This window comes from Equus asinus, chromosome 7, assembly GCF_041296235.1.
Source record: "Equus asinus isolate D_3611 breed Donkey chromosome 7, EquAss-T2T_v2, whole genome shotgun sequence".
NCBI classification, from domain to species: domain Eukaryota; kingdom Metazoa; phylum Chordata; class Mammalia; order Perissodactyla; family Equidae; genus Equus; species Equus asinus.
The window spans coordinates 99,172,957-99,200,704 of NC_091796.1; the positions used below are offsets into that span (position 1 = coordinate 99,172,957).

General features: G+C 39.4%; 1 protein-coding gene across 14 annotated transcripts in view; it reads left to right on the forward strand.

The window, feature by feature from the left end:
- The window catches only part of UNC79 (unc-79 homolog, NALCN channel complex subunit), a 244,827-nt gene that overhangs the window by 140,275 nt on the left and 76,804 nt on the right, over positions 1-27,748 (forward strand). For 8 of the 14 annotated variants that reach the window (XM_070514220.1, XM_044774252.2, XM_044774247.2 and 5 more), the window contains 10 exons: positions 648-805; positions 3,802-3,983; positions 5,731-5,932; positions 6,581-6,760; positions 8,204-8,269; positions 15,496-15,782; positions 18,262-18,444; positions 19,035-19,197; positions 22,019-22,168; positions 22,751-23,968. In XM_070514220.1, coding sequence (XP_070370321.1) covers positions 648-805; positions 3,802-3,983; positions 5,731-5,932; positions 6,581-6,760; positions 8,204-8,269; positions 15,496-15,782; positions 18,262-18,444; positions 19,035-19,197; positions 22,019-22,168; positions 22,751-23,968 — 2,789 coding nt within the window. The remainder of the gene's footprint in view (positions 1-647; positions 806-3,801; positions 3,984-5,730; positions 5,933-6,580; positions 6,761-8,203; positions 8,270-15,495; positions 15,783-18,261; positions 18,445-19,034; positions 19,198-22,018; positions 22,169-22,750; positions 23,969-27,748) is intronic. The other 6 variants (XM_044774248.2, XM_044774253.2, XM_070514223.1 and 3 more) reach the window with 3 other exon arrangements.

Consider the following 27,748-nt stretch of genomic DNA (forward strand, 5'->3'; position numbering starts at 1 on the left):
TCATATCGATACCTGGAAAAGGATTCTGGCTTTCCCAGGCTCGGGTCATATGCCCACCCCAGACTAATTGCTCTGTTCATGGCATTGAAGTATTTTGATCAACCTGGGTGTGTGATCACTCTTACAGTAGGGAAGGTGGGACACCTTGATTGACAGCCCTGCCAGTTGATGGAGAGGCTTTTCTTAATAGAAAGAGAGTCGTTCTTTGCTAGAATAAGAGGAAAAGGCTGGTAGGCAGGAAAAAGTCAACAAAACTCCCCAGATGTTCACTATAAGAAAATTTTTTAAAAATCACTTACCCCATTATCTTAACATAACTAATATCAATTTTGTGTATTATTTAACAGTCATTGTTTATTTATATACCTGAATTTATAATATATAATTTTTATGTTAAAAAATAACATAAGTCGTAAGTATTTTTCTATGTTGTTACATGAAAGTAATTTCTTTAAAAAAAACATTAATAGAATAGAGCATAGAAAAAGTGTATCAGAGGATTAAAGTCTTGTGTCTTGAGTGTAATTTCACCAAAAGAATCTCTACTAGCTACCTGTTAACCACATTTCCTATAAATTCAGATAATAGGATTTTTTTCTAGAAAGGTTATCATAACTGTGACCACTTTGCTCTTCTTGATTCCCCAGCCTGTGGAGAGTCGTCAAATCTGAGTTTTCCCAGCTCTCTTCATTGGCTGTTCCTCTCCTTCTCCATGCTTTGTCACTTCCTCATGGTGCTGACATCTTCTGGACAATTATAAATGGCAACTTCAACAGCAAGGACTGGAAGATGAGGTTTGAAGCAGGTACCTCTGTATTAGCTTAAAAATTCTCTCTGGTCACAAGGTAAACCAGGTGTCCAGGCACCACATCTATTTCTGGCCTTCCTTTATCCTCCCTTGTTTTTAAAGGGCATTGTCCTGCTTGCTGGTGTTCTTTGTGGTTCTACTTAGCCAGGCTTCTTTGATAATAGTATTTTGCAGTGTCCTTAGGTAGGGTGACTCTGCACAGGTTTGCCTAGAACAGTCCCAGGTTATGCCTGCTGTCCAGGTGTATTTATTAATTGTACCCTTGTTTACTCTCAGATGGGTCCTGGCTTGAATGATAAATTATGTTGTCAATCTAACAGGTTGCTTGCATCAGAGTAACTGGGAATGTTTGTTAAAGATGCAGATTATCGGGCCCTATCCTAGACTTACTGAGTCAGAATTTCAGGGGGTGAGGCCAGGAATCTACATTTTTAATAAGTTCTTCTGGTAATTGGTGAAGTTTGAGAATCTCTGCTGTTATACCCTTGCCATTGAAGCATCAGGGACCAAGTTTGGTGCAGTGAGGGGTACAATTTCCTAGTGCTTAGAATGGCAAGTTCTCAGAGGAACAGGGTCAGGAAGGAACGTGGATGTGTTCTCTTGGCCTCACATCTGCTGGCTTCACTGTCACCCCAATCTGCTAGGACTCCCATCTTCAAGGGGCAGCAAGTGGGGCTGGCATACCATAGTGTGCCTCATCAGAATGGTTCCATATATTTTAGTGTCTCAAAAATTTGGGAAAGAAATGGAAGTTCCATCAGGTGAGTTAACTATTATACTTTAGAGCTCAGTTCCCTAACATCTGGCCACCTCAAAGAGTTCTTGCCTTTTATGCCCCATGAATTCCAGAGGCTGGTTTATTTATATAATAGCACGTGATGTTGTAGGGAATTAGATTAAAATTTTCTAGCAAAAAACAACATGGTATTGGTAACATTTTATAGGCATTTAAATACAAATAAAGCAGATAAATGTTTATGCTCTTTCATTACAATTTAAAGATTAGATTGTTGCTAGATTAATCTTCTGAATCACAGCCCTGATTATGTCACTTTTCTCCTCAAAAAATTTTCATGGGTTTTCAATGCCTAGTGAATACAGTTCAGACCCCTTAACCTGACATTCAGAGCCTCCCATGGTCTAACTAAAAGTGTTTGCAGCCTCATTTCCCTCTCTTCTTTCTACACATGCCATTGCTGCCTGCTTCCCCTCAACCATGTCTTGGCCACTCTGTGCTCTCCACCTGAAATTGTCTTCCCTTCTAGGTCCTATTCAAATGCCACCTCCATTTGATCTTCCTTCAAATGCCCACACTGAGTTCCGCTTTCTTGGTTCCCTCAATGATGTCCCAGTGGATAAAGTCATTTCTTTATCTTCTGATCTTCCATAGCATTTTATTTACAACTCAGTAGGATTTACAGCTTTTTATATTACATTTCAGTTATAGTTATACTTGCCTGTTTTAGTTGACTTGACTTTGAAGTCAAGACTTGTGAACGATTCACGTATTAGTCAGCTTGGGCTGCACTAACAGAATACCACAGACTGGGGGGCTTAAGCAACAGAAATTTATTTTTCACAGTTCCAGAGGCTGGAAAGTCGAAGATCAATGTGTTGGCCAATTCACTTTCTTGGTGAGGGCTCTCTTCCTGGCTTGTAGGTGGCTGGCCACCTTTTTGCTGTCTCCTCACATGGTGGAGAGAGAGACAGAGAGCTCTGATCTCTCTTCCTCTTCTTATAAGGACATGAATGCCATCATGGGGACCCCACCCTGATGATCTCATCTAAACCTAATTACTTCCCAAAGTCCTACCATCACACATCACATTCAACATATGAATTTGTTGGGGGAGGACACAAACATTCAGTCCATAACAATTTATTTTTCCATTTACTTCCATCTCCTCCCAAGTACCTAGGATGATTTCTTAGTTGTATATATGTTCTTAATATATATTTTTTAAATAAGTGAATCAAAGAATTTATTGAATAAATCCTATATGTACTAGGTACTATGGGAACAATAAAAAGAGTATAAGAGCTGATTCCTTTTCTCCAAAAGCTCCTAATTTAATTGATAAGACCAAATATAAACTTGTAAGAAGAGTTTAAGAAACTATAAAGGTATAAATATAATTCAAGAACACAAAAGGAGATAAGTCATATAGCCATATATGAACACATAAATGCTGTATGTAAATGAACAGTATTTTTGCAGGAGTTCATGGGATGGAGAGGCCACTCTAGGAGGGCAAAGTAGACTTCAGAGAACAGCTGGAATTTCAGCAGCAGATTCTTTAAGGATGGTAGAGTGTCAATAAGCAGAAAATAATATCAAGAATATTCCAGGTTGCTGGAACAGCTTAAGCAAAGTACTGAAACGTCTTTATTTGCACGGAACTATATTGTTTCACTAGCTACTATAACTTTTTATAAAATTATGTTTTAAGAGTGGCTGGAATCATTTAACATAGATTTGCGGGAGATTTAGAAATTTATCAAGTAAGGGTGCATTTATTCATGGAAGAAATATGTGGCTTCTATAGCCCCAGGAAGACTGGTTGTCATTTCACATCGTGACATACTAAGAGTGGAGTAGGGGATCCAGAACCGAGAGCCAGACCTGGTGGGCACCTCCTGCCTCCCCGTGCAGCCTGCAGAACCTCTATGGAAAAGACAAAGAAATGAGCATGGAGGCATTCTGAAAAGTTTGACATGTAGCTGGAAGTTCAACAAGGGCAAGACCATTAAAAAAAAATGCAAAAAACCCCAACAACCCAGCACTAAATCAAGGCTGCCTGCAGAAAATACTGCACTGAGTACACAGATGCACAGATGAAATGGAACACTGGAGAAGGTGGCATTAGAACTTCCTTTTGGTATTTAAAATCAATGTGTCGGGGGGGCCCAGAGTTAACTTTTTCTTGGTGGGCTCAGTTCTCAGACTGTCTAAATAATGCCATTTCTTTGGTCCTCTGCCTTTTATGTTGCAGTGGAAAAAGTGGCTGTAATTTGTAGATTTCTGGATATTCACTCAGTGACCAAAAACCACCTGCTGAAGTACTCCCTGGCCCATGCCTTCTGCTGCTTTCTGACAGCTGTGGAGGACGTCAACCCAGCAGTGGCCACCAGGGCCGGTCTCCTGCTTGACACCATAAAGAGGCCAGCATTGCAGGTGACGTGCCTTGGATGTGTCTTATCTGCTCTGCAGACAGTGCTCTGCTCTGCTCTCTTAAGTCACTGAGCCATTTGTCACATAAACACATATAACACTGACGACGGTGATGATGGTAGCAGTGGAAATTTTTCAATTGGGAAAAACATCCCAGAAACACACCTTATTAACAGACCTCTTGTTGTTATTTGTTTATACCTGCTTTTCAGTCTTTGTCCACATGCTGATATCACTTCTGACAGATCTGATTCTTGTATAACTTTTTTTGTAGCAGAATTTTAAACTAGGCTGGTTTATCTTATATCATTTAGCTGGCTCCAGGGCTGGAAGTCCTTGTCATTAGTGACTAGACGCTAGGAGAAATCAGATGAATTATAACATAAGTCACAGCAAAACATAAGAAGGTAAACATGCTACCAAAATGAAACAGCACAAATTAAAGCCAAAGGAACATGGAATATGAGACCTGGAGAGAACTGTGTGTTGATCTTATTTGGCACCTTTATTTTATCATTGAAGGAAGTACGTCTCAGAGAAATAATGTGACTTACCAAAGGACACAGAGTGAATTAGTGCGAAAACCAAGGCTAGAACCTCCCGCGTCCTGATCTACTGTTTTTCCACGTTGGCACCTGATTATTATATCATTATTATTAACGCTAAGTAATGGCAAGAGCTAAAATTTATCAAATAGGTACTATGTTTCCAGGGCCATGTATTGAAGATGTCCCTCATGCGTTATCTTATTAGCCCTCACAATAACACTTTATGTGTTCCCATTTTACAGTTAGAGAAGCTGAGGGTTAGAAGGGTTAAGTAACTTTTTCAGAGTCACACGGCTATTAAGTGGCAGAGCAAACTCAGGTCTGATTCGTAATAGAGTCCATGTTCTTAACTGTCTGTGTGTGTCTGTGTGTGTGTGTGCACACTGCCTTGAAATCCAGTGTAAGGTTTCTTCTGTAAAAGACACTAATAAAGGGCAAATTGAGCAGGATCTGAAAAATTATAGGGTTTTGCTGCATGTGGACCCACACCTCCTTTGTCAAAATTGCCCGTTGTCTTCTGGATAGTCCTTCTCTGCTGCTCTTAATCAGACTAGGTAGTTGTATGTCTGACTTCTGCTCAGGGCCTGGAATATAGGAGGGACTTATTAAACGAGAGCTGAAGAATGAATAGAATAGTTGGATGAATTATGGTTTTTTAAATTTCATTCAGTTAAAAACAGGAATGGTAGACATATATTAGAGAAATGGATGCTCAATCCATTCCAACTTGATATTTTAAGATTATATGTTCCACTCACATTCTAATAAGACAAGATGACTTTACTTTCTTTTAGAATCATGGAATTTAGCATTGAAAGGAATTTTAAAGACCATCTTCTTGGATATTCTACAATGTAGCTTGGAAAGTATGTTTTTCCTAATAGAAACTGCAGAGATTAAAAAAGAAGCACTGGTTTGAGTGTATTTGGTTATTATTAAATGCATCAGAAAATCAGTAATATTCATTTAATTCAGATTTCTGAATCAAAACTTAAGAGATATTCTACAATTAGGAGTAGCTAGCTCCTCTTCTGCATTTTCTTTTCCTACTAAAACTTGTGATCAAAAATTATATCAGTTGGATCATTCTACGTTATAAGTATGGATTGAGGAGGTTGCCTTCTTTCACTGACTTAGTGTATTTGCTTTGAAGTAACTCAGATGTTTGTATCTGACTTTCCTTTTTTCCCCCTCTCCTCCAGGGTCTGTGTCTTTGTCTTGACTTCCAGTTTGATACTGTGGTTAAAGATCGACCCACAATATTGAGCAAACTTTTACTCTTGCATTTTCTTAAGCAAGATATTCCTGCTTTGAGCTGGGAGTTCTTTGTCAATAGATTTGAGACGCTTTCCTTGGAAGCTCAGCTACATTTGGATTGCAACAAAGAATTTCCTTTTCCTACAAGTAAGCGAAACAAAGACCTTGCTTTAAACAGTCACAGCTCCTGTCCTTGAGCTTGTTAGCTAAGCAGAAGGCAGTCTGCATGCAGTTTCACTTCCCGTTATGGAGGACGCCTTAACTTCACGTACTCAGTTCATCAAACGTTTCCTGAATATCTGCTGTAGTAATCCATAGGTTAACTATTTTCTGGCATTCCAAAGTCAAAACTCCTCATTTCCTTGAGGACCTATGATAACCATTTGTGACTGCGTGTTCCTTAAATATCATTCAATCATCATGTTTATGATGTTTGTGAACAGTTTTGTGAGATATGTTTGCACCTTGCAAGTTCACTCTTACATGCTGATTAATCAGTTACCTGTAGCTCTAAATACATGGGAAAAGACTTTGGGCAATCAACTATTTATGCAGTGATAATAAAAATTAGATAATTTAATCTTATGGTCTAAACAGAAAAATGATAGGTGATCGTCATGAGAGGCAATGGTCATGATTTTTAATATGAGACTCATCATAGAGGAAGATGAATGATTCATGTATCCTTGAAAGAAATATTTTAATATTGAAAATATACACAGATGGATTGTGTCAAACTAGGTGTATTACATAGCTGGTCAAGGAAAATGATAACCTCTAATTCCTTTGGCAAAGCTATCACTGCTGTAAGGACCAACGTCGCTAACCTCAGTGATGCAGCACTGTGGAAGATCAAGAGGGCTCGTTTTGCAAGGAACCGCCAGAAGAGCGTGCGTTCCCTGAGAGACAGTGTGAAAGGGCCTGCGGAATCCAAGAGGGCGCTCTCCCTCCCTGAGACCCTAACCTCCAAAATTCGTTGAGTATCTTCTTCCATCCTTCCTTTAAATCTGTTTAATGTCTTTCTGAGGCTGACTTGTCTTGTTGAGTGTTCACAAGAGTAGCAGGTTTAGCAACTGAGCTCATTCAGCAGCTTTGGCCTTCAGATTCCCTAGAGGGTCAACCCAGAGGTGCCAGTGCCCTGGGTGGCTTTTCCCAGTTTGCAGGCGAAGCAAACCCCTCATCCACCTGTAGGTTATTTTGAAATGTAGAAGGCAGCAAATCCATTCATGCTTGTCATGAAACATAGAAGAATTATTTGCTCCTAAGTCCTAGGGTATGAAGATCTGAACCACCAGCCTTGTAACCTAAGAGCTTCCTGAGTAAGACTGACAGGACCCATGGCAGCTAGGAGGTCGAGTGGGAATTTGAAGCATTTTCCTTTCATGCATGATAGAGGCAGCCAAACCAAAAATAATGGTGCAACGGAAAAGAAAAATCAGGCTGAGGAGAAGTTGAATTTCTGCCCAACTTCACTAGCTAATTTATAAATAAAAACAAGCTTCATCGCCAACCTAAAAAAAAAAAAGACCCTATATACTTGTTTTCTAAAGGTCTTTCTTTATATTGCACTTTTAAAAGGAACACATTACCAAATGACTAAATGAACTCTAATGATTAGCAATGGCTCATGAATGTCAAATAATTAAAAATTCATAACTAAATCACCATGTTAGTGAATGAGTATATTTAAATATATTTCTAACTTGTAAAATTTATTAAGTGATTTAATTTTTAAATAACTGCTGTGAAGGTAATAAAATAACACCACAAAACATATTTCTTATCCTGTCAGAAGCTGAAAAGTTTGCTTTTCCATTGGCGTTTCTTAGAAGACAGCCTATGTAACATAACCATTTTTAATCATAAATATGATTTGATTTGATTTATTGTGTTTTCCTCTATTTTGATGACAAGTTGTGGAAATGTGGCATTTGGAACTTTGGAAGAGTCAATGAAAGCCCTCTAAGCAATCAATAACCCAGTTTTTCAGGAGCAAGGATACTAACAGGTGGCCATGTAAGAATAACTTGTGGTAGCGCTAGGCCCCAGGGGAAACTGAGTCAGATCCTAGAAACCAATACTTAGATTAAAGAGATTACAATTTCTATATGAATTTTCCAGCCTTTTTATAATCTAAGGGATCAGTTTGGGACATAAAGTTTATTTATTGTTGTTTCTTGTCAATTGAGTCACCTGTCAATTTTGAAGATTAAGAATTGAAGTAACATTGAAGGATGTTCTTGAGATTCAAATAAAACCACAAACCTTTTGTGACATAAACATCTTTTATGTGATGTTAATTACAAATAGGAAAACTAAACTTGCCCCTGCTATCCTATGCCGTTAGCACTGAGTATATTTTCTAGACTCAAGTTGTTTTCAATGCTTATTTAAATAGAGTTGTTGTTGATTTTTAAGCTATGAGGTTGACCAGGCATGAGCAGTCTGCTCCAGCTCTCGGTGGGACACCTGAACAGACTCCAGGTGGGTACTTCTGACGTTGAAGGGCCATGTACAAGTGTCTATCACAGGTGGACAAGGTAAAGAGTACCGTGTCTCTAACTGGACCAGAGTGATACACTTAGGATTTGCAAGCTCGAAGGGTCTTACCCCAGATGCTCAACAGTTTGAGCCCCTGATGTAGCAGTTCTTTCCATCTTAATACTGACTGATGACTTGATCCCGTTAACTTTTGGTCCAGTGAGAAGCATCATGTTACCCAAGTATGCACTTTTCCCCAGAGAGCCAATGACTAGAACTATACATAGTACGAATATTTGTATGTGTATTTACACATAGAAATATTATGTTCATGTATATCTGCTATAGGAAAGACATACATTTCATTTACATTTTAAAAGGTTATACATTTGAACCACCATCATTCACTCATCCCCTTAGCCATTCCTGATTCTTTGCAACTCTGCATGCATTTCTGTCTCTCAGAGAAAGAAGGATTTCCCTTGTTTGGAGGACCATAGGACCATATTCAGCTCAGTACAGGGTAACTATCGTTTGATGTTCCATGATAGAATACAATTTAACATGAAGTATCCTAAAGGTTGAAGGGACACTGGCAAGGCTATTATAGACTGAATGTTAACTACACAGATGTTGCCACCACTCTTTGGGAAGATTGTAAAGTTTCCGAATACCTATTTATTTGTCAAAACAAACTTGGTAACTACCACCTATGTGTCATGCTATAGAACATTTGGTATTTCATCTAAGAATAATTTTAAGATAAACTTTTCAGAATGGTACTGAAGGAAAATTCCAAGTGAGGAGACTTTCAACAACGTGTGTGTTATTTGTTATAAGAAGGACGCTAGAAAGAGAAGCAGTTAGGGGTGGGAGAGGAGGAGAAGAGAGAGAAGCCCAAGGATTATGAATGCAGATGTTGACCAAAGTATATTTGCTCCTTTAAAATTGATGAGAAAAAAGGAACAGCAAACACGTGGCAGAGTCCCTCTACCTCGTTTTGCACATTGCTCAAGCCTCAACTGTGCCGGGCTTTAAAAAAACCGAATAAAAAGAAGAATGTCGGATCCTGAGCTTCACTGCAGATGTGAATCTACCCAGGCGCCCTTCAGTTAGGTGTTTTCAGATTGGTCATAGACAATTCCACGAGTTATCTTTATTTTACCCCATCTTTTCTTTTTGTCTTAGGGCTTAATTGAAAAGCTAGTGTTTAATTATTATTACCTATTTTAACAATCCAACCAAAGGAGTCCTCTGACATCTCTTTGGTAAACATGCACATACGATTCTTGAAGTTAAGAAAAGCCTTCAGGCATCTAATTGTCCCAGCAAAAGTGCCCAGTGGGAAAATGGGGCAGATAACAGCATTTAAAAATTAAATATAAAGCTAAACTTCTGGAAAGATAATTTACACACCACCACCATAAGCAAAACTTGCTTTGATTTGGAAATAAGCTGGCTCATCTTATAAGGCAATTTCAAACTAGTTTTTCATTTTTGCATTAGTATTTACTGGACACTATTATTTGCTGGACGCTGAAAATTTTAATTTGCAAGCAAAGACCTGCCAGGATAATTGTAAGATTGTATGGGATGGTTTAAGATAGTAATTAAATAGAACCCAAGGAACTTGCTACTTAACGAACATACTTTTGTTTGGTGCAAGTAATGAGCTCCTCTGTGCAAGACCTCATATTGATTAGGCCCGAAATAAAGCAGATTCCCTTTAATTATGCAGCAAGACTTAATTTTAATTGCTGTTTAGGCTGAACTTTTTGGCATTGGATTTACAGTTTATGGCTCCCTGATCTTAGCTTTCACATATTACCCACGGCAAATTTTGCAACAGAAATACCCTTATATAGAAGGTACACTCTGCAAAGCTAGTGAAGAGCTGCATTTCTCTGTGACTTTTATGAGTCAAATCAAAGGGCTTTGTGTGTATATAGAAAATTCATAGAACTGTTATAGCTGAAACATTAGAGATATGTAAATATTCTCATTACAGGAAAGGAAACAGAGGTTCTCAGAAAGGAACAAGTTTCACAAGCTTATTGGTGACAGATCTGGGTCTCGCACCAGATGTCTTGATCTCTCTTGCAAGGCATGGGTGGTAAATGCTAGTGGGAGCTCAGCATTTAATCCTAATTGATGAAATATACAGTCTCACCTGCTAATCTGAAATGGGTATAAATATAATTAGATATAAGGTGTATTTTCATTGATGCTGTGGGAACCAGGAATTCTTTGTCTTTGGTGATTCAGAACACCTGTTGAATATTAATTGAATATATTGCAGTAGTTATGGTATCACAGCACAAAACTGAACAAATGATATCAACCTTATAAACACAAGAGCTGAATTATATCTTGTTGCTCATCCCCTGGAATGAATAATTAAACAATAGTAGGTAAATAATAATAATACTTCATATATGTATAGTACCTCTTTATAAAGAGCATTTTTATGCAAATCACCAAAGGACCGTCCCAGTCAGGACCCGCAGATTGGTGTGGAGCTGTCCCAGTTCCTCAAGGGACATGGATGTTCTCAGTTCTATTCCAGCCTGCAGAGAAATCTTGAGATCTCTTGGTCTGAATTTGTATCAAGAGAAGGTGCCCAATGCTAGGTAGCTTTGGTGTAACTCTCTTATGTTGACCTTTCCTTGCCTTCTTCTTAATGTCCCAGCCTAAAATTCCAAATTACTTCTCTTTGGGCTCTCTCTTTTTCTTTCTAGAGATGGTTTATAATTTACTTCTTTGCTAACTTGCAAAATACCTTTTGATCATTAAATCCAAAGAGTATAGTTGTTTTTATAGGAATGCTTTTGTTTGACATGATCGTTTTGGGAAACGAGTTTCCATTCAACAAGCACTCATTGGGCACCTGCTGTACTAGGAAATATGAAAAGTGCAAAGATACATCGGAAATTTTTATACTCTGGACTTGCTTAAAGTAAGGGAGATAAAGTAGGCAATGAGTAAATCTCATCTAGAGTGAAAGTGATGGGACTACGTGATGGTTCACGTCAAATGCAATGGGAAGAGAGCTAGAGGCCATGGGGAAGGTCTTGTGTACAGGTGGCTGTTCAGCCAGGCCTTGCCTAGTGGATGGGATATAAACGCACGGTGATAGGATGTGGGATAGCAAGAGGCAAAGGCAGGGATGGGGAGCATACGAGGGAGGGAGTTAGTGGCTGGCCCAGCTTTATGGCCCTTCTGTGGATGTGCGCACACAACAGAATTGCTGTGAATGAAGCTTTCAGTTGAGTTAGTGAGCTAGGGAGAGCAGTGAGGTGGTGTAACTAGAACTACTGACATAGTGCAACCTCATTCATAGAGCTTGATCATCGGCTTCAAATGCAGAGAAAGTGCGTGGAAGGGCTCCTTCCTTCCTCTATCTGATTGTCACGTATTGGTTTGACAGAGAGGTCAGTGAGTCGACTTATACAGAGGAATGTTCCGTATTTCCCTTGCCACTTCCTTGCTGTTTGGGGACTTCATCAGTTTTTCTCCTATATAGAAGACAAGATCTGAAATATTTATTTGGGTTCAATGCACTTAGACATTTATGAATACTAAGCATCAACTATAGGTCAGACACTGCCCCATATTCTTTGAGGGATATAAAAATGGACAGGACATAGCACTTGCCTTCAAGGAGCCTTTCTTCTTACAGGGGAAATAAGGCAAATGCATACTTAAAAAGTCCTCCCTTACTTAATAGTTATTTGCCACATGAGAGTTAGGAAATGCTAAAGAAGTTTTCCTCCATTCTTCCCTTTCTACCTCCCATCTTCCTCCTTTTCTTGTCTTTGGAGATTTGCAGAATTTAGGGATCACATCCAATTGCTGAGAGGAGGGTGGGCATATGCAATAAGAATGGCGTCTGAAAACCAGATCCATAGGATAAAACTGGGGGTGGGGGTGAAGGACCACCTTGCAAGGTGAAGAGAGCACCATGAGCAAAGACACAAAGACGCGATGAGATCCACTAGTAGCCGAGCCTATTAGAATGTTGAGCATTTGGGTGGAGTGAGAGGAGATAAGTCTGGAAAAGCAGATCCTGATCCTGCCTGGTTTCAAATCACCTGAAAAAATAAACGTGGGGTTTCAATTCAGTTGTGCCACTCTGTGGACAGAGTGTGACGGCCCCAGTTCAAGTTAAAGTGATGGCAGGCATCGCTCTGCCTCCATGATTATAAAAATGCTTATATTCTTCTTTTCAGAAACGATCAAGTCAAATCTCTTAACATGTTAAATCTTGAAGGTTAAAACAGATATAGGAATTTCATAGACTAGAATTCAAAACTAGTGTTTTAATTGTCACACTGTAGAGAAAACATTGCAGGCATGTAGTTTTAAAATGGAAATTTCACTCCCTTTATAGATAACTAAAACAGTAGTATTGTCTTTATCAATAAAGAAAATTTCAGCTTTTCTAAGCTCATTTTTCTTAGGGATTTGATTAAGATAACTTTTCTTTTTTGGTGAGTGTACCACTTACAAGCTTGCACTATTTTAAAGAGGAGTAATATCCAAGGCACAGACTTGCAAAGCCCACACCTAGGGGAGTAAATTTTTGCAATGGAAAGCTATTTTTTTCACTTTACGCAAAGGTTCCGTTAACTAGTTGTTTTTTCAGTACATTTAATGATTTGGTACAGATCACTCATTACTGGCTGTTCAGGGAAAGCAAAGTCAGAGCAGCAAACTTCAGCTAAAGCACTGAAGATCAGTGGAGACACATCTAAAGAGAGAACAGGGCATTTTTGACATGATACTTAGTCTTTAGGAAAATATGATTTGATGGGAAAAGCTAAGGTTACACACTTTTTAAATACATGTCTACTTAAATAGAAAGAAGAGCTTTGAAATATTTAAAGATGAAGTCTGATTTTCTAGACTTGAACTGGGACAGAATGAAATGGGGGAGGCAGTGTCCTTGTTGGGCCTTGCCTGGAGCTCCCCTTCTTTATTGAGGCCCCTAGAGTCTCAGGGTTATAGAATAAAGGTGCAACTCTTTCTCAAACACTCCCTAGTTCCGTTTTTAACTTTGAGACTTTGGAGTCAAGCCAGTAAGGACTTGGAGGTGGCTGAGTAGGCCTGAGTGACACGTGCTCTCTTAACCCTCACCCCCCAGCGCTAAGTGAATTGAAGAATGAAGCTGTATGGTGACAGCCATCTCTTGCTGCTGCAATAACGCTGAATCCTGCAGGGAGCCTAGATTCCCACGCTTGTCACATTCTTGGTCCAAGCTCGCCTAAAGCAATAACCTCCTTCTAGCTGTAAATACTCTAGAGGGAAAAAAAATCGAGATTAAGTATTTTTCAATGCTGAAAAGATAGTTCTCTAAACATTTTCTGTTTTGTTTTATGAGGATTTGCTTGGGTGTTGCTTTTGGTCTGATCATCTATTTCAGACATTTAATTTAATTACAATATACAGTGATGCTTCACATTTCTGTCCTCTTGCTGAAAGAGGCTTTTCCACACATATCGCTTTTTTCTTCTGCTGGCTGATGCATGCCTAATAAATCATGATAATGTTAACAATTTATTGATCCTCTCTGCATGTGAAACACTGTAATAAACAAATCCTTAGGTTTTACTTGAGTAATTCTTGGTAAGAAATTCTCTAAAGTACATTGCACATATTTATTCCTTCATGAACAGACTCTGTGAGACAGAAAATGTGGTTGATGTCCTAGGGTCATATTGAAGTTAGTCCATGTTTTCCCTTACATTCGAGGCTCCTAGCCTTGGTTAATTCAGCTGCCTCTTCACTCACTATCAACCATCCCTTCTCAAGATATCACTTTTGAACAGAGCAACATTCTTATGATCATCTGGGGAAAACTAGGCAACCAGGCTTGTTACCTTATGTGCAGTTCTAAACTTGTAAATTCTGAATTTGACATCACCTTCACGCCACTGCTCCAGAGAAAAGTGCTTGGGCTTGAGACGCTGATTTCCACAGTCCCCAGAAACATTTCTCCTATCTTGCTTCTCTTGGCTGTGTCCTGGAAGGTTGAGAATTTGCCAAATTAGTTGAGGAGTTAACAGATATAAATTACTACCTGACTCTTTGTTGTATCCTTTATCCCATAATTACAATGGATATAATCAAGGTTTGGTTTTAATGCTTTGTAACCAAAGCTTGTCATCATTTAGTAGAACTTTTCCTCGCAGGATGACAGACGAGAATGCTGGTGTGCGGATCCAATCCACCAGGCAAAAACTTTGTCTTTAATTTAGAAATTCTGACGTTGCTTGTCAAACGAAGGACAAACACGCAAAGAGTGTTTTGAATAAGCCCCAAAACATAAGTATAGAGGAACAAATCTTAGTCTTCCTTTACCAAAAGGCCTGAACTAAACCAGATCAGCAGAGGCAGAAAAACAAGGGAAGACAGGGTATAATTTCTGACTTTGAAAAATAACAGAGAAAGTCAATGTTAGGGAGCTGCTCAGATGTAATTATTTCTTAGCTTAACAGTAAGTCGAGGGCTAAGGTATTTTTTCTTTCCATGTGAACTTTCAGCTCACCTTCATGTGGTCTTTCTCTCTGTTTTTAAAAGTTCATGCTTCTTTCTTTCTGTGTGTGTCCCCCCCTCTGTATGTTTCTCATTACATGCAGCAGGCCTGATAATTTGCTATTTATAATTTTGACTACATCATTCAAAGAGTACACACTGCTAATATCTCAGGATTTGGAAAAGAAAACTCTTTGCACTAGCTGATTTATGAACATAACTGAATTGCGATAATTTAAACAAAATAACCCACTGGATGTTTTTGTGCTCAGTGGATTTTAGAATATTATTTTTGTGGTTATTCTTACATGCTTATTTTACAAAGCTGGAAGGGAAACTTATCTTTCTTTATCACTGAGGAAAAACTTTGCCAAGATATTTAAAAATTCACTAAATGCAAAGTTTGCTTAGTTATTTGTCTTGTTGTCTGCAGATAACCTTGCTTTATAGTGCCTTATACTTATTTCTCTTCCCTATTGCTCCCAAAGCACTTGGTCATTGATGAACACAGTAACTTCCACCTCTGGACTAATGCTTTGCTTACTAGGCCACATTATGCCTTTAAGTTTGTCTAGAACAGAACTTTTAAATATTTAGTGAAAGCAGAAATAACGGTGCTTTATCAATAAGTGAGATTTTAGTGTAAACTTACTTGTGGGGGAGCCACCCCCCAATGGCCTTTCTTGTACTGACAGGACAACAATCCCCTGAGAATGACAACACCATCAAGGACCTGCTCCCAGAAGATGCTGGCATCGACCACCAGACAGTTCACCAGCTGATTACGGTGCTCATGAAGTTCATGGCCAAGGATGAGAGCAGCGCTGAGTCAGACATCAGCAGTGCGAAGGCCTTCAACACGGTCAAGCGGCACCTGTATGTCTTGCTCGGCTATGACCAACAGGAGGGCTGCTTCATGATTGCACCTCAAAAAATGCGCCTGTCAACTTGCTTTAATGCATTTATTGCAGGAATTGCCCAAGTAAGTGTAAGCTTTCAGGAGTCACGCCGTTAGGCTTTTAATAGAAGCAAGTCATTAGATTCCATTTAGCCAACATCGGTTCAGTATAAAGGCTTGTGCAAGTTACTTTATTAGGCAGGGTTGTATGGAGGGGAATTTAAAGATGAGTAAGACTCAGCAGCCTGATGTCATAAAAGGAGTATTGGATTTTTTGTAAAAACACGTAAGATAAAATTTATCATTTTAGCCATTTTTAAGTGGACAATTCAGTGGCTTTAAGTATATTCGCATTGTTATGTAACCATCACTACTATCTACCTCCAGAACTTTTTCATTATCCTAAACTGAAACTCTACCCATTAAACAATAAGGGAGTGTGAATTTTTGTTTGTGAGGTTTTTTTTAATCCTTTTCTCTTTTTTGGCTTCAAGTGGAGATCTGAGTTACTCATACAACTTACTTCATGTCACATTATCATCATTGGCTTTTCCATGTTTGTCTGCTACTCTTAACTGCTGTATTGTATGCCATGCTGTATATTTACCATGCTTTAACTATCCAGTCCCCCAATGGTGGACACTCACATTGCTCCCAACCCCTCACTACTGCAAACAGCTCATCAGTGAACATCCTTGTACATGCACTTTATCCACCAAGGTGAGAATTCCTTTGGGATATGGATTCAGGAGCAGAATTAATGGATCACCGCATATATGTATGCCTAATTTGACCAGTGCCACAAATTTCACTGTCCAGAATGGCTGCACCAATCTGCAGAGGGTGTAGAACCTGGGGGTCGAGAGACGTGGATATGAATTTCAGCTCTGCCACTGTTATTAACTGTTACGGCCTTAGACATCCTCTGCTTGTTTGCTCATTGGTAACAGATTTGTTTTGAAAAATTAGAAGATTTTGGAAAGCACCTTAATCAGTGCCTGTCTCATATTAGGAGCTCAATGATGGTAGCTGCTATCAATTAGCTCAAAGAGACTATAATGTAATGAACACAGATAAGCAAAATGGGAGCAGTATTATGTAGTTGTCTCTTGCTGATGCTGATAACTAGACGGAGCACCACTCAGCTATCTGTGATAAAGAGAGGATACACCATGTCAGATACCGACCCCCTTCTCCCTCACTTCTCTTTCTAAATCCACATTATGCATATTTATTTTAGAAACCTAAGCAAAAAATTAAAATACAAATCTCCAGGAAACCTATGACAAAAATAGCTTTCTATCATTTTGGCGTATACTGCTGGCTCCAAATTTACATACATTCATATATAAATGCATGCATACATATGTGTGTATATGTATAAATATATGTATATGTATATGCACATGTATTTTTTGCAATAATGGAATCATATTATACATACTGTTATATATGTAACCTTTTTTAAACCTAAAATTTATTATGAACATCATTTCATGTAAACAAATTTGTATCATATTCTACTGAATGGCTACACAGCATTCTGTTGTCATACAAACAATCTTTTAACTAATTCCATATTGTTGAATATGGAAGTTATTTTCAATTTGGGGTGATTATAATGCTGGATATCTTTATGCATATCTCTTGGATCATTTGTCTGATTATTTCCTTAGGCTATATTTAATTGCTGTATTAGAGATGATATGTTTTTTCTTTCTTCTGAATACATATTGCTAAATTGCTCTTCTGAAAGGCCATACTGAGTAAATACTCCTGCTGGCAGTGTCTGAGAATGCCCACTTCTCCACATGATTACCAATACTACGTGTTTTCATTGATTCTAGTTTAATTATAGTTAACAGTTTAATAGGACATTTTAATAGATAAAATTTTATTTTCAACAGCTAATTAAGTAGATAAATTAAAAAGATAATAAGATAAGTAGATTAAAACTATTTTAATTTATAAGTTTTACAATTTCTTGTGAGGTTGGACTTTTCCTGCTTTATATGTACTGGCCATTACTATTAATATTTTGTGAAATGCCTTGTTGCCCGCAGCCGCAAAGGGCAAGGAATGACAGGTACCGCCAAGGCTACTTGGTTGTTTAAGCAATCAAAGTTTATTGATAAAGGGAAGCAGAACAAGGAGCAAGGATAAAGGGGAACAACATATCGGTACGTACAACGTCCACACCACAATCAGCTGGGGAAGTCTCACTGAGGAAAAGACGCTTTGCCTCAGACCTGGACAATCGGCGCTCCCACCCGCCTTACAAACTATTGGGACTTCCCCGGCTGATTGTGGTGTGGATGTTCTATGTACCAATTTGTTGTTCCCCTTTATCCCTGCTCCTTGTTCTGTTTCCCTTTATCAAGAAACTTTGATTGCTTAAACAACCAAGTAGCCTTGGCGGTACCTGTCATTCCTTGCCCTTTGCGGCTGCGGGCAACATGCCTTTTAAATACTTTGCCTATGTTTTGATGGTTCAGATTTTTCCTTTTGGCTTTATGTGTTCTTTATATTTTTCCCTCAGTTATTAATTTTTTTCCTGTTTCAGGTTATGGACTATAACATTAACTTGGGAAAACACCTTCTCCCCTTGGTGGTTCAGGTGCTCAAATACTGCTCTTGTCCTCAACTACGGCATTATTTCCAACAGCCACCTCGTTGTTCCCTCTGGTCCCTAAAGCCTCACATCAGGCAGATGTGGTTGAAAGCCTTGCTTGTCATCCTTTACAAGGTGAGGTGCTGTAGTCACTCCTTTTGTGGGTGGAATGATTCTTCTAGAGGAGAACACTTAAGAGATCTAAGTTGAGAATTTTGTAGGATAGTAATTTGACCTTCAAAGGAAGAACCATGCTGTACAGTTAGTGTTGAGAAGTAGAGCCATTGGAATGAAAATAGCAATGGAGACCATACCAGTGTATACTCTACAGATGTTTAAAACAAAAAATGATGAATTGGAGGATATTGATCAACAATCTCTGTTTATGCTCAGAATCTCATATTTTATCTATGTATTAATTATGTCGGAAAATAAGGAAAATACTTAAAATTGTATTCATACACCAAATGTTTATGCCAGGTAATTTTCTTGAAAGGAATTATAACCAAGAACCGGCATGCATTGCTGTCTGTGGTTTGGTGCAAGAGGAAGGGAATATGGTCCCTTGTCAAAATAAGGCCATGATAGGAATTTATGTTCTTGCTTTTCTGTATATTCTTTTTATCCCCAAGAGATACTGAGAAAAATATCTAGCAAAATCAAGTGGAAAAACTTACCCTTCAAAATAACCATTTATATTTTTCTCCCTCCATTTTATTGAGCAGTATCCATACCGAGACTGTGATATCAGCAAGGTCCTGCTGCATCTGATTCACATAACAGTCAATACTCTCAATGCCCAGTATCATAGCTGCAAGCCCCATGCCACGGCAGGACCTTTGTACAGTGACAACAGTAACATAAGCAGATACAGCGAAAAAGAAAAAGGTACTTTGCATATCTCAATTCTCTCCCAAACTCAGCTTAAATACGTTATACATTTATGGAGAATGTTTTTCTTAGGAGATAGAGGAGAGCCTCTAGACATTATTCTGGAGTCAAAAAAACACCTACTGCTTCATTAATATTCTAACTTTCCCATGAATGTTGCTGCTTTAATTTTTTAAATGAGCATTCAAGAGAAATAATTGATATACTTCTAGAGCCCATTTCGTAAGAATAATATTTTGTAAAATATTGTCTGCTGTTTGGTTAAGGAGCCTTTGTAAGCTTCTTGCTTTGGGCCGTGACGTAAATATTGGTCAGCTCTCAGTGGAGCCATAATCTTATCTGTCTCTGGTTTTCTCTTAAACTTTGTGCTCACAGATTTGAATTTGCTAAAGTGCTTTTTCCTAGCCTTCTTATTCAATAAGAATTGATTTAAGGAAACTAAAATGAAACATGTTTGCTGCAGAGGTTCAAATTATATCCAATATCAACACTTTTTATGTTGATAGCTATTTTTGCAAAGGAGGCAGCAGAATGAAACTTTAGATAGAGTAAAATTCCAGCCTGGATGTTTTCGGGTGAGACCTGAAGAATCAAGGCGTATGTCTTTAGTGCATGTCACAGGGTGACTAGACGTGTAAAAGGTGACATCATCTAATCCAATCCTGGGAGAAAGCCAAGTGCCCCATGACCCTTTTGTGGTGTTAGTAGATTCTGATTTGGTAGAACTGCTCTGCAAATACTTCAGTAGGATGCGTAGGAGCTGGTGTTCCACTGTTCATTTATTGCTGAAAGATCCAGATGTCTAGGTTGGCCATAGAGAGAACTGTGAGAACTAAGTTCTTTAAGTTTTGGTACCGTTCAGATCCTTCCTTAAGAATATCTTATCTACCAGCTAAGGTCCTGGTTTCTGGGAAATTGGATAGATTGAGTTAAACTATAGATGTCCTCAGCGTGGGCTCAGTGTCTGGGCCAAGCTTTCTAGATGGGAGGAGCCATCTGGAAGTCTTTCTGTCTCTCTCGTTCAGTACGTTTTGAGAATTATTTCAAAGTTATGTAATGGAAATCATATAACTGTTTCCTCGAAAAACTGTATTTTTCAAAGGAGAATATTTTTAAAAAGGAATTAAGAAATAAAACAGGTCATTGTGTTGCATCTCCCCAGAAACATGGGAATCTGACAGGCCTTTTCATCGTTGTGCAAGTTCACTGGGAGTTTTCTACCCCATTTTAATCATTAACACATTTTTTATTTGACTAAAAAGATTAGTATGATACTTTAACATCTACTGCTTCAGATTTCATTTACTTCTACAGTACTCCCCCCTTATCCATGAGAGATACCTTCTATGACCCCCAGTAGACGCCTGAAGCCACAGATACTACTGAACCCTATATATACTGTTTTTTCCTATGCATACATACCTATGATAAAGTTTAATTTATAAATTAGGCACAGTAAGAAATTAACAACTAATAATGGAACACAACAGTTATAACAATATACTGTAATGAAAGTTATGTGACTGTGGTCTTTCTCTCTATCTCAGAATATCTTATCGTATGTAATATTTTTGGCCCGCGGTTGACTGAGGGTAACTGAAACTGCAGAAAGGCACCCTTGGTTAAGGGGGAACTCCTGCAGAATCTTGTGTTTGAGGACAGAATCGGTCCTTAAAGCCTAACTCTATGCTTGTGCTCCCCTTACACTCAAGAAATCTTCAATAATCATAATCACGCCTGAGCCTTATTTTGTCATATAGGTCGATAAAAATATAGGCCAAATACTACGATTTTAGTGATCCTCAACTTGAATAGTAGGTTAATTATGTTTATTGTGGTATTAAATGCATTTTTGTAGCCTTTTTTTTTTTTTTTTTTTGCTGCTTTGTACATAGCTTTGGGCTTTCCAAAGGATGAAAGAATAAACTTTATTAAGTGAACTTCATGGGTTGTAGCCTAGCAACCCTTTCCTCATTAATGTGTTTTAGGGTTTATCTTTGATTTAAAAGTTGCCAAATGGGAGTAGAAGAGGACTAGAAATAAGCTTGATAGACACCCTAAGTGACCGGTTTGCTTATGGAGCCTCTGGGTCGTAAGAGTCAAAGAGATTTTCTAGGATTCATAATAGTTACACGTGGCAAACTCCTCAGAGAAGAGTCTTACTTTAATTGGGGGAAATGTTATTTTCTGTTTTTTTCTTTTTCTTTGTTTACTTTTTCAGTCCATTATCATTTGTGGAGCTTTTGGGATGACCAGTGGCTTTTCTAAGCTTTCTCTGTGTGTTGTGTGTTTCATTACCAAATGTAGAGTACAGTATTTTGCATTCACAAAGTGTAAGGTGCATGTACTGTTAGGCTGTGTCTATGCCAGTTCTCAAATCCCAGGAAGCCATATATTTTTGGAGAGGATGAGGTCCACTCATTTAATTTAATTTTCTTTTGCCAAATTAACCTGAAAATAGACCAAAAAGCAGGCAAGTTCAAGGAGTGTCACAGATTCCTGACATGTATATTATTCGGTTTTAAGTGCATTGAAAAAATTTCCCCATGAAGGTCCTACTGGAATATTGAGATGCCTCTCTTGAAAATGCTGCCAATTGTCATATGGAAAATGAGAGGCAACCTTCTAACAGGTTGCTGTGTTCAACATATGGATAATTTGATGCCTGGAGAAAATACCAGGCCGTGGCTAGACTTGGGCTGGTGTAGAAACCACCCCAGCCTTTGTTCCATAATGCTTTCATTGAAATGCTTGTGTAGACACAGCCTAAGAGAGAATAACGCCTCAAGTGTAATTTTGACTTTCTCTCCCCAATTAGAAGAAGATAGTGTTTTTGATGAATCTGATATTCATGATACACCTACTGGACCCTGCAATAAAGAGTCTCAAACTTTTTTTGCAAGATTGAAAAGGATAGGCGGCAGCAAAATGGTGAAATATCAGCCGGTTGAGATGAATGTTCAGAGAAGTATGAATTTTTTCCTCTTAGTAATTTTATGCAGAAATGTTGTACTCTACCGTTTGTTTGGGGTGAAATCTTAATTTTATTATGTTACTACGCATTTTAATACCGTTGATTTTATATATATGTATGCACAAACAGTATATATATATACACGTTTATATATATACGTGAATTGACAGATGCATCGTTCCCATCATGACCGTCTCAGAGGGCCATTGCCTGAGTTGATTTGTTGTCAGATGTTTGCTTCTGTTCCACACAATTTGAATACAGTTTCCCAGATCTGCCTCAGCCAAAAGCGATCCCCTCTCCTGAGCACAAATGAATTGAGCTGAGGAATTATCCTGAGGCCTGATTTTGGAAATAAGATCTTAAACTGCCATTTTGGGTTCTTTCATCCAAAGTTTTCTGGTTTTTGAAATTAGAATGAACATTACAAACACTTGGCCAGAAAGTCAGCTTTGCCTTCTGGTGGGGCTGGGACTGTGGTTATGATTTATGCCAAGTGTGTGCCCAAGTATGAGGGGGACAAAAAATGGAGAAATCTCCAAGTAAAATAGTACTAGCGTTTTCTGTTTTAATCAGGTGAAATAGAACTGGCTGAATATAGAGAAACGGGTGCATTGCAAGACAGCATTCTACACTGTGTGAGAGATGAAAGCATTCAGAAAAAAAAGCTACGCTCTTTAAAACAAAAGTCTCTTGATATAGGGAATGCAGACTCCCTCTTGTTCACACTGGACGAGCACCGCAGGAAGTCCTGCATAGACCGGTGTGACACAGATAGGCCTCCCCATGCCGCTTATGTCATGCAAAGACAGCACGGCCACGGGCATCCGAGACAGAACTCGGCTACGAGGCCCGACAGTACTGACGTCCCTGAGAACCCGGCTACAGAAGGTTTTCAAGAGACTCGAAGGCCTGTCATACCAGAAGTCAGATTAAACTGCATGGAGACGTTCGAGGTGAAAGTTGATTCCCCACTAAAGCCTGCTCCTAAAGAGGATTTAGATCTGATAGACCTGTCCTCAGATTCAACCTCTGGGCCTGAAAAACACTCCATGCTCTCAACATCTGACAGCGACTCTCTTGTGTTTGAGCCTCTGCCCCCTCTCCGAATAGTAGAGAGTGACGAAGAAGACGAGGCCATGGAGCAAGGAAATGATGGTGCCTCTGGTAAAAACGCTGCCTCCTCCCCCTCCATCCCCAGCCACCCCTCTGTCCTCAGCCTAAGCACCACGCCCCTTGTGCAAGTAAGTGTGGAGGATTGTTCTAAAGACTTTTCTTCTAAGGACTCAGGAAATAATCAGTCAGCAGGTGACAGGGACTTTGCTCTCATAGCTCTGGAAGACCCCACGGACTCTGAAGAGTTATCGAAGCCAGAGGAGCTGCAAGAGTTTCCCTGTGGCAGCCCGCTCACGCTTAAACAAAAACGAGATCTCCTTCAGAAGTCATTTGCTCTCCCCGAGATGTCACTGGACGATAATCCCGAGCCCAGCATGGAGGAGGAGAAGCCCGATGGGCTGATGCCAAGTTCAGGGGCAAAAACTGTCCTCCTCAAAGTCCCTGAAGATGCTGAGAATCCAACAGAAGGTGAGAAGCCCGACACCAGTGCTGAATCGGATACGGAACCGAATCCCGAGAGGAAGACTGAGGCGGAGGGAACTGAGGAATCCGAATTTAAGATTCAGATTGTCCCCAGGCAGAGGAAGCAGAGGAAGATTGCCGTCAGTGCCATCCAGAGGGAGTACCTCGACATTTCCTTCAACATTCTAGACAAATTGGGAGAACAGAAAGACCCAGGTAAGCTCGTCTCTCTGCTCTCTCCCGGCCTTACATTCAAGTTTGTGCATCTTAATTGTTAGGGTCTCGGCACTGACTATGCATCAAACCCTCAATCTTATAATGTCAGGGATTGACATTATAGTTGCCTCATAATCACTCGGAATCCTTCCTGCTTACTAGAGCGTGTTGGATTCAGATGTGGTTCTATTGGCTCCAGAAATGTTTCTGTATTTATTGTTTCCAAACTCGACAGTAAATTCTTGACCATCCTTGGCAATAAGAAGCAATAGTTAATTCATATTGATATTCCAAATATTATGTTAGCCTTCCTCAAACAGCAGTAGTCAGCAATTAATGTGAACTCTTTTTGCTTTCCCCTTTTTTTCCTGCTATACTTTAGCGAGCTATGATGTAATCCAAGGGGGGGACAAACATGGAGGACTAAAAAAGCAAAGAGTGCTTGGAATGTTCAAGAACTGACTGTGTAATCATGTAGGGTCTACAGCTGATTATATATTCTCACCAAATGGCAGCAGTCTGGTGCACACTGTGGCTTTCAGGAACCAAAAAAACCCAGTTGCAACCTAGACCCTAATCCATGAGACATGCTGTAATAATAAGGAAGTTTAAGAAGGTTTCTAGGGAACCTGGGATACCTTTTTATTGTTTGGAGCCAGGAAAACTGCTGCATAGATGGAAGAAAGCAATGACCCAGAAACTATAGACATCTGTAGGGTGGGTATATAAGAAACCATATAAGGTCTATAGGGTGGGCAGATATGATACATAGGTTGTATGTAGGTTGTAAGTATGTGTGAGTGTGTGTGTGTGTTGCCTTTTCTGTTCATTCTTATGTCAGGTTGTTCCCCAGGCTACCAGGGAGGAGGTTGGTTTGTATTGACACATTTGTTACCAGAACAGGAAGAAAGGTCTAACAGTTATAATATGTCTTTAAAATTTTTGTAATATATGTTATACTGTCATAATAATTTTCAATCTGTGTAGTGTCCCGTGTTCCACAGACATACAAAGCTCCTGCCCCTCCTTGCTGGTGTTGGAAGGAGGCCCGTGTGCTCAGAGTGAGACTCGGGCTTCTCCAGCCCTTCTTGCCTCCATCAGCTGGAGTCAAGAGAGGCCCAGACATCTGCGCTTCCTAATCCTTCCACACACATAGCCTGCCACTGCTAAGTGCCTTGGGTCCACCAGGTCTAATCATGTTGTGCACCTTCTCTCTGTTTGCGTCAGTCCCTGCAAGAAGCCCCAGGATATCCTTCATCTCCTCGCTCGAATTTCCATAAGGCTTTCCACATCTCCTGTTCTGAACCTTTTTCTCTTACCTTATCCCAACTCCTGAAACCCTTCCTTGGTCAGGAATTCATGGTCCTTCATGAGCAAAATTCCTTATATGCTCTCTCCTCTGACTGTATCCTGTACCTTCTTGGTCTAATGGAAACCCAGCTGTCCGCTGAGGACATTGCTTTCCTCAAGCCCTTATGTCCTTAGGCTTGGGCGAGGGGGTAGGCATCTTCCTTGCTCATCATTGCCCCTTTCAGACCATTCCCACCTTGTCTCTAAAAAGATCCAGCCCTGAATCTCATATTACTAACCCCTGACTTTCTCATTTATTGACAGTTTTGACTCCTGGCTCTTTTTACTCTTTCCTAAACTATTCCTGTCTTAATTTTCATTGATTTTAATATTAATGTGGATGACTTTTCTGACACTCTGCTTCTCCGTTTTTGAATTCATCTTCTCCAGAGGCTTTTTTTATCCTCTACCCTAGCTCAGCTACTCCTTCCCATGGTCATAACACAGACCTTGTTATTACCAATAACTGCACCCTTTCCATGTCAATCCCATGGCTCCCCTTCTCTGATTGCCATTTCCTCTCTCTGGACAACTGTACTGATCCTGTCTTTCACTGCTGCACCCCTACCTCATGTCTTCTTTCCTTACTCAAGTCAACCCTCCTGCCTACACCCTCCCTGGCCCTTTTGTTTTTTTCAGGTTTGCTTGGCTAAACACAACCTTCATCAAACCTGCATTTCCATCTACCAGCGCCTGTGCCTATCAGATGAATGTCACCGGAGAAAAACACAAAACAATATTGACTGGTCTCATTTTAAATTCACCACCATGAACCTCAACTGGGTCCTTAAGGCTGCGTGGAAATCATACCATATTTCTCTGGCCCATTGATATTTCCATTCTCCTAAGTGACTATTTTGTAGCTACTTTTCTTTCCAAACTTTCAATAACTCTTCCTATTTGACATAATTGGAATAAAGTTCCACAGCCTTCTACACCTCATCTGCCTACCTTCCACTGTCTGCACTCATACACCTGGCCTTCCTGCCTGGTGCTACCAGTGAACTGTCCATGTTCCTGTCTAAAGCCAGCCTTTCCACATGTGGACAAGATTCCATTTCTCTTATCTACTCAAGGATATGTGCCAAGAAATTCTCTTTCTCCTTTCTTAGTTTTTTTCTTTCTAAGCTTGAGCTTAGGCTTTTCTAACTTTTCAAGTTTTTCAAACTTTTCTAAGTTTGAGCATACAAACATAATCTTATTTCTCTCTCTTAAAAAATAAAAGCTCTTGATCCCAGTTCTCCCAATTATTATCCCATTTTGCTCCTTTCCTTTTAGCAAAACTTTTTTTTTAATTAAGATTATGATAGATTACAACCTTGTGAGATTTCAGTTGTACATTATTGTTAGTAATGTTGTGGGTACACCACTTAACCCTTTGTGCCCTCCCTCCACACCCCCTTTTCCCTGGTAACCACTGATCGGTTCTCCATGTCTATGTTAACTTCCACCTATAAGTGGGGTCATATACAGTTTGTCTTTCTCTGTCTGGCTTATTTTGCTTAACATAATACCCTCAAAGTCCATCCATGTTGATGCGAATGGAACAATTTGGTCCTTTTTTATGGCTGAGTAGTATTCCATTGTGTATATATACCACATCTTCTTTATCCAATCATCAGTTTCTGGGCATGTAGGCTGGTTCCACGTCTTGGCTATTGTAAATAATGCTGCGATGAACATAGGGGTGCATGGGATTCTTGGGATTGCTGATTTCAGGTTCTTAGGATAGATACCCAGTAGTGGGATAGCTGGGTCATAGGGTATTTCTATTTTTAACTTTTTGAGAAATCTCCATACTGTTTTCCATAGTGGCTGCACTAGTTTGCATTCCCACCAACAGTGTATGAGGGTTCCTTTTTCTCCACAACCTCTCCAACATTTGTCACTTTTGGTTTTGGATATTTTTGCCAATCTAACGGGTGTAAGGTGATATCTTAGTGTAGTTTTGATTTGCATTTCCCTGATGATTAGCGATGATGAACATCTTTTCATGTGTCTCTTGGCCATCCGTATATCTTCTTTTGAGAAATGTCTGTTCATGTCCTCTGCCCATTTTTTGATCGGGTTGTTTGTTTTTTTGTTGTTCTTTTAGCAAAACTTTTAAAAGAGTTGTTTATACTAACTCCAATTTTCTCCCATTCTATTCTTTCTAAAAAGAATTCATTTCTATGAAGCTTTCATCCCCAGTAGTTCACCCACATTTCACTTGTCAAGGTCACTGATGACCTCCACTGCTAAATCTAATGGTCAGTTCTTAGGTCTTATCTTCTGACATACCTATAGTATTTGAGACCGCTGATCATGCCCACTTCCCTTGGCTTCCAGGATACCACACTCTCTCGGTTTTCCCTTATTCAGTGGTCACTCCTTCTCAATCTCTTTTGTTGGTTCCTCCCTATCTCCGTCACAAGGGAGTGCCTTAATGTC